The sequence below is a fragment of the Asparagus officinalis genome, chromosome 5, assembly GCF_001876935.1.
Source record: "Asparagus officinalis chromosome 5, Aspof.V1, whole genome shotgun sequence".
Taxonomy (NCBI): domain Eukaryota; kingdom Viridiplantae; phylum Streptophyta; class Magnoliopsida; order Asparagales; family Asparagaceae; genus Asparagus; species Asparagus officinalis.
Window position 1 is genome coordinate 117,813,356 of NC_033798.1, and position 12,879 is coordinate 117,826,234.

The 12,879-nt window shown below is 33.2% G+C and overlaps 2 protein-coding genes across 2 annotated transcripts; both read right to left on the reverse strand.

Moving 5' to 3' along the window:
- On the reverse strand, positions 7,481 to 11,884 carry LOC109842470. Its single transcript, XM_020411343.1, has 2 exons — positions 11,227 to 11,884; positions 7,481 to 7,593 (listed from the first exon to the last, which is right to left on the reverse strand). Exons 1-2 carry the CDS (start codon positions 11,882 to 11,884, stop codon positions 7,481 to 7,483), a joined length of 771 nt encoding a protein of 256 aa, XP_020266932.1.
- Positions 11,967 to 12,449, reverse strand: LOC109842471. The gene has a single exon (XM_020411344.1). It carries the CDS (start codon positions 12,447 to 12,449, stop codon positions 11,967 to 11,969), a length of 483 nt encoding a protein of 160 aa, XP_020266933.1.

A 12,879-nucleotide genomic window follows, 5' to 3' on the forward strand; every position in this document is an offset into this window, starting at 1 on the left:
AACCCCTATAACTTTTTCTCTTGTGATTCAGCCCTTAAATTCGAGATCTATATTCTGCAGTTTTTTTTTAGCAATTATTATCTGCCAACAAAACATAGACAGAGAATAAAAAGAGAAAAACCCAAATTGCTCATATTTCCTATATTCTTTCATGCTAAGTCTAAAAGCAAGTTGAATTAGACTTAACATGAATCGAATTAGACTTAACATGAACTGAATTAAATTAGAATTAACATGAACCGAATTAGACTTAACATGAAAGTTTGTTTCATGTTAAGTCTAATTCGGTTCATGTTAAGTCTAATTCGGTTCAAGTTAAGTCTAATTTTATTCCTTTTAAGTCTAATTTAAATCATATTATGTCTAATTTAATTTATTTCAAGTCTAATTTGATTCATGTTAAGTCTAATTCAACTCATTTTAAGTCTAATTTAATTAGACTTAACATGAAATTAGACTTGAAAGGAATTAAATTAGACTTAATATGGACCGAATAAATCTAATTTAATTCCTTTTAAGTCTAATTTTAATCAAATTTAGTGTTAAGTCCAATTTAGTTCATGTTAAATCCAGTTTAGTGTATGTTAAGTTCGGTTTCATTCGTGTTAAATTTAGTTTGATTCGCGTTAAGTCCAGTTTGGTTCGTGTTATATTCAGTTTACATTATTTTAAGTCTAATTTAAATTGTTTTAAGAATAATTTAAAATTGTTAAGTCTAATTTAAATCATTTTAAGTCTAATTTGATTCATGTTAAGTCTAATTCAACTTGTTTTAAGTCTAATTTCATGTTAAGTATAATTTAATTCATATTAAGTCTAATTTAATTCCTTTTAAGTCTAATTTAAATCATGTTATGTCTAATTCAACTTATTTTAAGTCTAAAAATAAGTTGAATTAGACTTAACATGAATCATTTTAAGTCTATTTCAACTTATCTTAAGTCCAATTTTACTTCATGTTAAGGCCAATTTGATTGTTGTTAAATCTAATTTAATTATTTTTAAGTCTAATTTCATGTTAAGTCTAACTTTATTTAATGTTAAGTCTAACTTTATTTAATGTTAAGTCTAAATTCAGTTCATGTTAAGTCTGATAATAGTTCATGTTAAGTCGAATTTCATGCTAAGTCCATCTTGATTCGTGTTAAATCTAAATTCAATTCGTGTTAAGTATAATAACAATTCATGTTAGGTCTAGTTTTATGTTAAGTCTAACTAGATTCGTATTAAGTCTAATTTTAGTTTATGTTAAGTCTAATTTCAGTTCATATTAAGTCTAATAACAGTTCATGTTAAGTCCAACTTGATTCGTGTTAAGTCTAAATTCAGTTCATGTAAAGTCTACTAACAGTTCATGTTAAGTCTAATTTCATGTTGAGTCCAACTTGATTCGTATTAAATCCAATTTTAGTTCGTTTTAAGTCTAAATTCAGTTCATGTTAAGTCTAATATCAGTTCATGTTAAGTCTAATTTCATATTAAGTCCTTTAAGTCTAAATTCAGTTCATGTTAAGTCTAATATCAGTTCATGTTAAGTCTAATTTCATATTAAGTCCAACTTGATTCGTGTTAAGTCTAAATTCAGTTCATGTAAAGTCTACTAACAGTTCATGTTAAGTCTAATTTCATGTTGAGTCCAACTTGATTCGTATTAAATCCAATTTTAGTTCGTTTTAAGTCTAAATTCAGTTCATGTTAAGTCTAATATCAGTTCATGTTAAGTCTAATTTCATATTAAGTCCAACTTGATTCGTGTTAAGTCTAATTTTAGTTTATGTTAAGTCTAAATTCAGTTCATGTTAAGTTTAATAACAGTTCATGTTAAGTCCAACTTGATTCATGTTAAGTCTAAATTTAGTTCATGTTAAGTTTAATAACAATTCATGTTAGGTCTAAATTCATGTTAAGTCCAATTTTAGTTCATGTTAAGTCTAATAACAATTGTTAAGTCTATTTTCATGTTAAGTTCAACTTGATTCGTGTTAAGTCTAAATTCAATTCATGTTAAGTCTAATAACAGTTCATGTTAGGTCTAATTTTATGTTAAGTCCAACTTGATTCGTGTTATGTCTAAATTCAGTTCATGTTAGGTCTAATTTAAATCATATTAAATTCTTTTTAAGTCTAATTTAAATTATGTTAAGTCTAATTCAACTTTTTAATTCTAATTTCATATTAAGTCCAATTAAATTAGACTTAAAAATATGTTAAATTAGACATAAAATGATTTAAATTAGACTTAAAAGTAATTAAATTAGACTTACTATGAATTAAATTAGACTTAACATGAAATTAGACTTAAAACAAGTTGAATTAGACTTAACATGAATTAAATTAGACTTGATACAAATTGAATTAAACATAACATGATTTAAATTAGACTTAACATGAAATAAACTTTCATGTTAAGTCTAATTCAACTTGCTTTTAGACTTAACATGAAATAATAGAGGAAATAAGGACATTTTGGAATTTTTTACTTTTATTTTTTGTCTATGCTTAGTTGGCAGGTAATGATTGCTAAAAAAGGGGTGCAGAAAATAGATCTAAAATTTAAGGGCCGAAGCACATGAAGATTTTGTTTTTGGGGCCTTGACACAATTTTTCCAAGTATTAAATAGGCTACTAAGTTTAAATGGGTTAAATGCAAATGGTCTACTACTCTCTCTAGTGCGGTGGGATGCAAACTTTTTTTGTGTAGGGAGAGCAGATTGTAACTTTAGTTTCAAATGATAATCCCCAAAGCATATGGGTGCAACTGCACCCCTAGAGTAGTAAGTACATCGCCTCAGAACCCAAAAATAATCTAGCACATCTTAGCTTACCTTTTATCTATTCCTCTATACAAAGAGGATGATCCAAGAATCACTATTCATGCAGTAATTGTTTGTGAGGCCCACTTATTTCCACTGACATATTTCCCTCGCAAATAATAATGAAGAAACAGATTTCGAAAATCAAATCTCTGCTAAAAATAACTATTATATCCTCAATTATGTTGTCATATCGCTCTCCTTCACAAACACAGACGCTTCCTCCCCTCTTCTTTTCTCATTCTCCCACCTCGACTCAGACGATCCACCTCCTCCTCCCCCCGGCATCGTCAGCAGGCTCCTCATCCATATGACGCTACTTCTACTCTACACTAACCCTAACCCTAAAAACGCTTTTATCCTCATGCCCACCTAGCTTGCCCCTTCCCTACATCGCCTCTGTCCTTCACCCTTCACCTGAAGAATATGACGGCCATAGACTGCACTAAAATGCCAAGTTATCCATCCGTAAAGAAGAGGAGGATATATGGGTGATTTTGGTCTTCGACCTTCAATCAGTAAGATTTCAAATAATCTTGAGAATTTTCCCTAATACTTTCTAGGGTTTTATTATTGGCCACAATTTTTTTATAACCGATTTTCTGAGATTTATTCTTGACTCCCTTGCTCAGATTTGCGGTTAAGAAGATCAATTTGAGAATCTTTATGGACATTTATCTTTCTCTTGGTTTCAACATGAAATTAGACTTAAAACAAGTTGAATTAGACTTAACATGAATTAAATTAGACTTGAAACAAATTGAATTAATTATAATATGATTTAAATTAGACTTAACATGAAATAAACTTTTATGTTAAGTCTAATTCAACTTGATTTTAGACTTAACATGAAAGAATAGAGGAGATAAGGACATTTTAGAATTTTTTTTACTTTTTATTTTCTGTCTATGCTTAGCTGGCAGGTAATGATTGCTAAAAAAGGGTGCAGAATATAAATCTAAAATTTAAGGCCTGAAGTACATGAAGATTTTGTTTTCGAGGCCTTGACACAATTTTTCCAAGTATTAAATAGGCTACTAAGTTTAAATGGGTTAAATGCAAATGGTCTACTACTCTCTCTAGTGCGGTAGGATGCAAACTTTTTTTTTGTAGGGAGAGCGGATTGTAACTTTAGTTTCAAATGATAATCCCCAAAGCATATGGGTGCAACTGCACCCCTAGAGCAGTAAGTACATCGCCTCAGAACCCAAAAATAATCTGACACATCTTAGCTTATCTTTTATCTATTCCTCTATACAAAGGGGATGATCTAAGAATCACTGTTCATGCTACAGTAATTGTTTGTGGGGCCCACTTATTTCCATTGACATATTTCCCTCACAAATAACAATGAAGAAACAGATTTTGAAAATCAAATATCTGCTAAAAATAACTATTATTTCCTCAATTATGTTGTCATATCGCTCTCCTTCACAAACACAGACGCTTCCTCTCCCCTCTTCTTTTCTCATTCTCCCACCTCGACTCAGACGATCCACCTCCTCCCCCCTCCAACATCGTCAGCAGGCTCCTCATCCATATGACGCTACTTCTACTCTACACTAATCCTAACCCTAAAAACGCTTTTATTCTCATGCCCACCTAGCTTGCCCCTTCCCTACATCGCCTCTGTCCTTCACCCTTCACCTGAAGAATACGACGACCATAGACTGCACTAAAATGTCGAGTTCTCCATCCGTAAAGAAGAGGAGGATATATGGGTGATTTTGGTCTTCGACCTTCAATCAGTAAGATTTCAAATAATCTTGAGGATTTTCCCCAATACTTTCTAGGGTTTTATTATTGGCTACAATTTTTTTATAACCGGTTTTCTGAGATTTATTCTTGACCCACTTGCTTGGATTTGCGGTTAAGAAGATCAATTTGAGAATCTTCACGGACATTTATCTTTCTCTTGGTTTTTAGTCTAGAACGATTCCATGCTCACGTTTAAATCTCGAGGTATTTATTTTATCAAATTGGAGGCTCGATCAATAAATTTTGTTTTTTATACTTTACCGAGCAAAATTTGATTGCTTATTTAGGTAGTATGTTCTTTTAGGAACAAGGGAAAACCACATTATAGCTTTAAGTTGATCCTTTTAGTGTTGAAAAACTATAACAAACTTGAGAGCTTGATTGGAATGAATTGATATTTTTTTGTGATTGGAATTATTCACTATTTGTACGAATTATCTTCCCCCCCCCCCACTTCTAATTTCAGGTTATAAAGATTTTAATCATTTCACTTGATCGACTTATGTTGTGTGTTTAGTTATCCTCTTTGCTTCAGGCTCAATTTGATTGATTAAAAATTTTCAGGTGAGAATAGAAGAACCAGTCAGTTGGTATCAACTTCTTTTACTGTTAAAGTAGCAAATATTACCTTTTTTAAAGTTTTAGTGTAAGCTTTAGAGAAATGTTAGTCAAAATAGTTTCATTGTAGACTATGTTAACACTCTTCAACTAAATTTGTTAATTATTACACATTTTTGAAGTCATTATATTTGTCTCTATAGCCTTTATTTTTTTCCAATACATTATTGGATCATTTCAAATGCTCATTTTTATGTATGCTCAATTGTTGAAGGGAAATAAACCTAATGTTAAATGTTTCTTCCCAAGTGCTTCTTACAGGTTGATGTTATCCAATCACAATTCATTATATTTTATTTACTAATTGGTTGTTACAGTTTGTATATTTAGTTACTAAGTAACTATGTGAGATAGTGTTTGAGAGATAACTGTTGGAATTGTATTTAAGTCTTCTTCTGAAATCTGTAATAATATTAGTAGTGCTTCAAGCTTTTTAGGAACTATGAAATGCTACTTCTCACGTAAATGCTGCCACTGTAACTCAAAATTTGTGTTATAAATTAGTATAATTGTGAAGACTGTAATATGAATTATAATTTTCCATTATTTCTCTTATTTACTATAAGAATTGAATAACTATTCTATGTAAGAATTTTCAAAGTATGTCTTTTATAGTAACCAATATTTTATTTTCAGATTTGTTGATTAACCTTCACAAATTGATCACAATTCTCTATCTCAAGATTTCCTCTTTGAAAAGAAAAAATTGCAGGTACTTTTTCTGATTTCATTTTGTTAGGGTTTTCTGCATAAAAAGTTCTTTTTTAGTTAGTTTCTAGAGGAATTGATTAAAATATAAATCATGATGATGAATTTGATCTAAATTCTAATTTTTAGTTTTTGGATTATTTAGTTACTTCTTTTAGTATGGTGAAGATGCTAATTTCTATTTATAATGATTAAATTTGATTTAGTTAATCTTAATAGTGACTAATTCTGATCATATACCTAACCCTTATGTTTAAACTTGATTTAGGTAATCTTTTTTGCCTTTTAAATGTATATTTGGTTGCCAAGTTTTAATGGTTTTGTTTGTTCATGGGTTAGGGATTGGAGATTGATTACGTCAGAAATGATGATGGATGGATCAAATCGGAGGGTCAACTCAGTTCATCACAGTTATGATACGGTAATTTTATTTCACTTTTTAATTTTTAATTTTAAATAAATATTTTCATAATTTATGCACTAAAAAGATTGACCTTTATTGTGCTATTTTGGTTTCAGTTTTGAGTAGTTATTTGATCTTTAGAAATTTGGTTAATGATGGCTAGGGATGGTATAACCATGAAGATAAAAGCTAAAGTTTCTAAATTTCGTCAATGACAGTTAAGGATCATTTTTAGAAATTTGGTTAATGACAGTTATGAAAGAATGATCTTTATTGTGATATTTCAGTTTCATGGCACAATAAAGGAATAAATAATTGATGGTAATGCATAATTCATGATTATGTATTTGTAAAGTATATATGTTTTTTATTAGGAACAAAACATTAGAAGGATGTTCTTTCCATTGGTGTGAGTCATATTTTTCTTTGCAAAAGAAAAGATTTTGTGTTTGTGTGGGTAAATTATAAGCATAATAGATAAAGAAGTATTTATAATTATGTGTTTGTAAAGTTTATATCTATTACTATTTTCAGCTTCAATAACCTCACATTCACAATTTGAAACTCTATAGTCATAAATCTATTGATTCCTTTTCCTTCGCCAGCAACTATTGTAAATAATATTGTGATCGGTAGAAATAAGCTAGGCATTTGCAATTTTTGATTCCAGTTGTTTTAAAATTAAATTTCTTAAGTAAGAATGCATCAGTTATTTTTCAAATTATATGTACCATAAACAATTGTTTTTTTTATGGTAGAGAAATTACGAAAGTCATTTTTGGTACATAAAAATTATCATATTATGATGTTTATCTATTTCTAAAAAAAGTACAAACTCATTGGTAGACAAATCCGTGCATTGCACGGTGTGGAACTTTTTTATATGGCAAAAGACCAAAGCAAGGTCACTATACCAAAAGAATGCTTCTATGGATTAATTTTCTGTATAACAATTGTTATTGATTTATTTATTTATTTATTTCACAATATTTATTTTTCTCTAACACTTTGATCCCCACTCATACATTTTCGTAATAATGTGATCTATGGTCATAAATTTCTTTGATAATTAGATGTGTTATATACTTTTTCTAAAATGTCAAAAGTGAATGAATGTTATCAAACCTCTTTAAGTGTGATAAACTCCAAGAGACTCCTCATCCCTTGTCCTTGATCAAATTTAGGGAGTAGGAGTTGAATAATTGGCTCCAACAAGCTCCCTATCCCATATTCCAAATATAGGGTCCTTGTGAACATCTTCCAAATCAAAGACAATAGAGAGGCTCCCTATATCTACAGTGACAAACAACGATTCAAAAAATGCAACGGTCATATTTGCATTCAAGCCCCTCTCATTCTCCTTTCATCTATAAATATTGCATCTTTGTATAGGATAAATTAGTTCATCTCATAATTTAAAAGCACTTGGCATTCTACTATTTTTCTTTAAAGGTAAGTAAATTAGTTCATCTCTTAATTATTTTATTTCTCTCATATTTTATACTTACAACTGATTTATTAGTTTTCATTACATTTTTAATTTTTTTAAACTAATTATAGTGCTGACATTAATTTGTATTTTTTTTGGACAGATGGATTATTACACTTCTCTACTAAATGAGGGATCATTGTCTGATAGTGGTCTACTAGATGAAAATCCCAGTCAATCTGTCATGCCAGTTGAGTCAACTGAAAACAAATTTTCTAGAAAAACTGGACGGACGAAAAACTTCAACGTGGAAGAAGACATTCTACTTGTATCTGCATGGCTCAACATAAGCACGGATGCAGTGCAAGGGATCAATCAAAAAAATGAAAGATATTGGCAAATGGTGCATGATTACTTCCATCAATTCAAGAATTGTGAATCTCAACGGACGGCAAGTTCTTTAATGAAGCGTTGGTCGTTAATTCAACATTTTGTAAAAAAAATTTGTAGCTACTATGCTCAAATTTCAGCAAGGCAACAAAGTGGTATTAGTGAGAGCGATAAGGTATTAATTTTATTCAAAAATTTTAATATCGTATTTACGTATAATAATTTTTAAGTAGGCTTAATTTCTAAATAGGTATGTCAAGCAGTGGAATTGTACACGAGTATCCAAAAGCATCCATTTCAATTTCTTCATTGTTGGAGAGAATTAAAAGATGCACTGTTTGTTGGAAATTTGCAATAAAAGAAATGAAAAAAAAATTGACTTGTATTCCTCTCCAAATCAATTACAATTTGGATTCCAATTACAAAAGAGAGGAGAATGAATTTGATTCTCCCCTTTGTTTAATTCTGGGTTTTTCACGGTGGCGATGGAGTGCCTCCCTCAAATGCTCGCGTCGAGTTTGCTCTCCGTTGACGATCCGAACGTCTTGATTCACTGGAACATGATTTTCTCCTCACGATTTAACGCTGTGGAGAACTTGCAAAGCAAGTTTGAAAATAACTCTTAACGAGTTGATAACTCTGAACGAGTTTTAGAAGAACTTGCAGAGCAAGTTTTGAACTCTGATCGAATTGATAACTCTGGACGAGTTTGAACTCTTGAAAAAGAGTTGATTTGAACCACAAGTCGGTTATAAGCCAAGGATGAATAAGCTCTTGTTGCAGATCTCCCGAGCTCCAGAAAATGCTCTAAGGATCTCCTCTGGTGCTGCCAAGTCCCAGATCCAAAATATGCCAGCCTTTTGACCGAATCTCCCTTTGTTGATGAGAAAAAAATTCGATCCCCAAGATAGCCGCAGATCGCTTCTTTGCTGCCCAAAAAAAGAAGGATCTGAACTCAGTTGAGTTTACCACTATTTATAGGGGATTTAGGGTGGTAACTACCCCCTTAATCCGCTCTTAAGTGGGGCGAAAATCCCTCAAATCGTGGGAAAAACAGTTCCTGGAACTGTTCATTGCGTGCTTTGAACAAGTCAAACGCTGAAAAATAGCGTTCAGGGCCCGAACTCTGCGTTTTTAGACTAAAAACGCAGAGTTGGGCCTATTTTGGTGGCTGAACGCACAGGCCGCATAGCGTGATGAACTCCGAGACGCAGAGTTGGGATGTTTTAGGCTGAAAACGCACAGGTCGCACTGTGCATAGATGAACTGTGCGTTTTTGTTGTTGGACGCAGAGTTAGGTTTTGCATTAACTGTGCGTCTCTGGACTTGGGACGCAGAGTTGAACTCTACATTAACTGTGCATCTCTGGATCTAGGACGCAGAGTTAGGCTGTGCGTTTTTGTTGTTGGACGCAGAGTTGGGCCTGTTTTAGAGATTAACTCTGCGTTTTGATGTTGAAAACGCAGAGTTGAGCCTGTTTTAGGCTGAAAACGCACAGTTCGTGCTGTTTTAGAGATTAACTCTGCGTTTTGATGTTGAAAACGCAGAGTTGAGCCTGTTTTAGGCTGAAAACGCACAGTTCGTGCTGTTTTAGAGATTAACTCTGCGTTTTGATGTTGAAAAACGCAGAGTTGAGCCTGTGCGCTTTGACTCTGTAATGCAGACGCGAACCTTAAGCTGGCTTGGCGAGCTTCAGGCTAAGTCCAATGTTCTGACGAAGTCCAGTCTTGCAGACGGACTTCAGAACATAACTTGCTACGAAGAACAGGTCATAGCTTTCAAACCGTACGTCAGAATTGGACCAATTATATATGAAAATCGGCTATCTCGACGAGACGGGGCCATCCGAACTAAGCCAAAGGCTTCGGTTCGCTTCCTCCGTTTTGCCAAATTCCTTACGGTTTGAGAGATATCTGCATTCTAATATGAAGAGACCGTCAATTTGTAGTCTCTTTTGCTAGAGCTTTGCACAGATCGTCCTCTTGTAATCTTCGTCTTGGCTCCTTGAAAATATGAAAGTCGTCAGATTGTAACTCCCGATGTTGATTGTGAAAGCTGTTGAATTGGGTCTTTCATTAGTTGTTGTGAAGGTCGTCAGATTGTAACCTTCTACGTGAAAGTCCTCAAATTATAGCCTTCTAGAAGTCATCAGATTGTAACTTCCATCATCGGTGTTTGATGGGGGATCAACTATCTATTGTGATTTTTAGACAGCCTACATGCACCAAAGTGGAGAATTGATAGTTCTAAAAAAAAAACTAAAACTCCATACAAATCTGGTCATGCAAGTTCTAGTCCTGCAAGTTCCATTCCTTCAAGTCCAGATATCTAAAACTCCATACAAATCTGGTCATGCAAGTTCTAGTCCTGCAAGTTCCATTCCTTCAAGTCCAGATACAATAAATTTGGGAGAAGATGATATTTTCCATTCCTTCAAGTCCAGATACAATAAATTTGGGAGAAGATGATATTGCTCGTGATACCTTTTCCGAATGATTGGAAAGACCAATAGGAAGAAAAGCTACAAAGGAGCAGTTAAGAAAGGAAAAGGGAAAACGTGCATTTGATATGAGTATGCCTATGGCATTGAAATTTGAAGAGTTCGTTGAAAAGCTTGATGTGAACAATCAGAAGAGACAAGAACAACTTGACATAATATATGCTCAAGAACAAGAGAAGATTCTTATTAAGAAAGAAAAACTCTGATTGGAACAACAAAGAGAAGATGAAAGAATCATGTTAATTGATACTAGTAACATGGATCCAATGCAAGCAGAATATTACAAACAACTCAAGATGCGAATCATTGCTAAAGGAATTGATGGTAGTTTTAATTAGTTGTCATTGTTTAATAAGTATTATGTTGTAAGCTGTGCTATTTTCACTATGTGTGTTTTTATGTTGTTATGTATCATTTTCAATAATTAAGCTTATGTTATTATGTGTGATTGAATTAAAAAAAATTATGTTATCATTGATTGCAAACACAAATCTACATAAAGTCTTGACAAAAAATACAACAGCATAGTACAATAATAGAAAATACAATAATATAGCTGCAAACACAAATCTAGATAGAAAATACAATAATAGTATTGAAAACACACAATGCTTCCTAGTCTCCACCATGTCGTTGCCACAATGCTCAATAAGATTTGCCTGAAGCTGAGAATCTGTTTGTCTGTCTCTAATGCGATGGTGGGCTTGAATAAAATCAAGAAATTGTGGTGTGCGCTCACGAGACAATGATATAATTGGACTTTCATTGATTGCATCATAGTTGAAATCGCATTGATTAATATCTCGCTCGTCTTCAATGATCATATTATGCATTATGATACATGCTTTCATAATATCTTTTAGTACTTCTTGATCCCAAAAGCGCGCTGGTCCACGTACAATTGCAAAGCGTGCTTGGAGGACCCCAAATGCTCGCTCTCCATCCTTTCTTGCTGATTCTTGAGCTTGTGCAAATTTTTTCCTCTTATTTCCTTGTAGAGCAGAAATTGTTTTTACAAATGTTGACCATTGTGGGTGTATACTATCAGCAAGGTAATATCCCATCGTATACTCATGATAATTAATAGAGTATTTAACTGGAGGGGCACGACCTTCAGTAAGTTCAGTAAAGAGATTTGACCTTTCCAAGACGTTAATATCATTATGAGATCCTGGTAACCCAAAAAATACATGCCATATCCAAAGATCGTATGACGCAACGGCTTCCAAAATAATTGTTGGCTCATGGAAGTGACCAACATACATCCTATGCTACGCAGCCGGACAATTCTTCCATCTCCAATGCATATAGTCTATGCTCCCTAACATTCCAGGAAATCCGCGTTGTTCACCAATCTCTAGCAATCTTTTTGATATCGTCATTGTTTGGTGACCTCAAATAATCATCGACGAAAATCGCAACAACGACCTTGACAAAACTTTTAACACTTTCAATAGTCGTGCTTTCACCAATCAGCACGTAATCATCCACAAAATCTGCAGATACTCTATAAGCAAGCATCCGCATTGCGGCTGTTATTTTTTGAAGGGATGGTAAACCAAGATTACCTGCAGCATTCCTTCTTTGGACAAAGTAAGGATCAAAATCTTCCACCACAGATGCAATTCGGAGGAAAAGTGGACGATGCATTTGAAACCGCCTTCGAAATAGTCGTGGACCATAAACGGGCTCCTCAGCGAAATAGTCACGATAAAGTCTATTATGACCTTGAACTCTATCGCGTTGAATGACAACATGGCCTTGAACGGAACCAAGACGATGCGATGCACTCCTCTCGTTAGCCACCCGCTCCTCTTCAACGACGGTCATTCCTAAGAACTTGCGTATTCCTCGTCAGCTTCTTCTTCCATGAGGAGCGTAGCTATTTCGTTATTATGAGACATAGATGATATTGGAAAAATGATGCTAACAATGAACACAATTTGTGTTGAGTGAAAAATAAGAGTGCATATGATATTATTCATAGAGGTCATATAGCCGTTATGATATAGCCGTTGAAATATAGCCGTTACAATTTAGTCGTTGGAATATAACCGTTACAATTATTTATTATAAAAGGAGGTAAGTGAAAAATGTCCAAAACTATTTAAGGAGCCTTTTGGGGAGCATTGTTGGAGCACTTGCTCCTTATTTGACTCCCTATCATTTCCTAGGATGAGATATTTGCTCCTCAAATATAGGGAAAAGCTAGGATTATTGTTGGAGATGCTCTAACTGCTTATTTCTCTTGACAGATTTC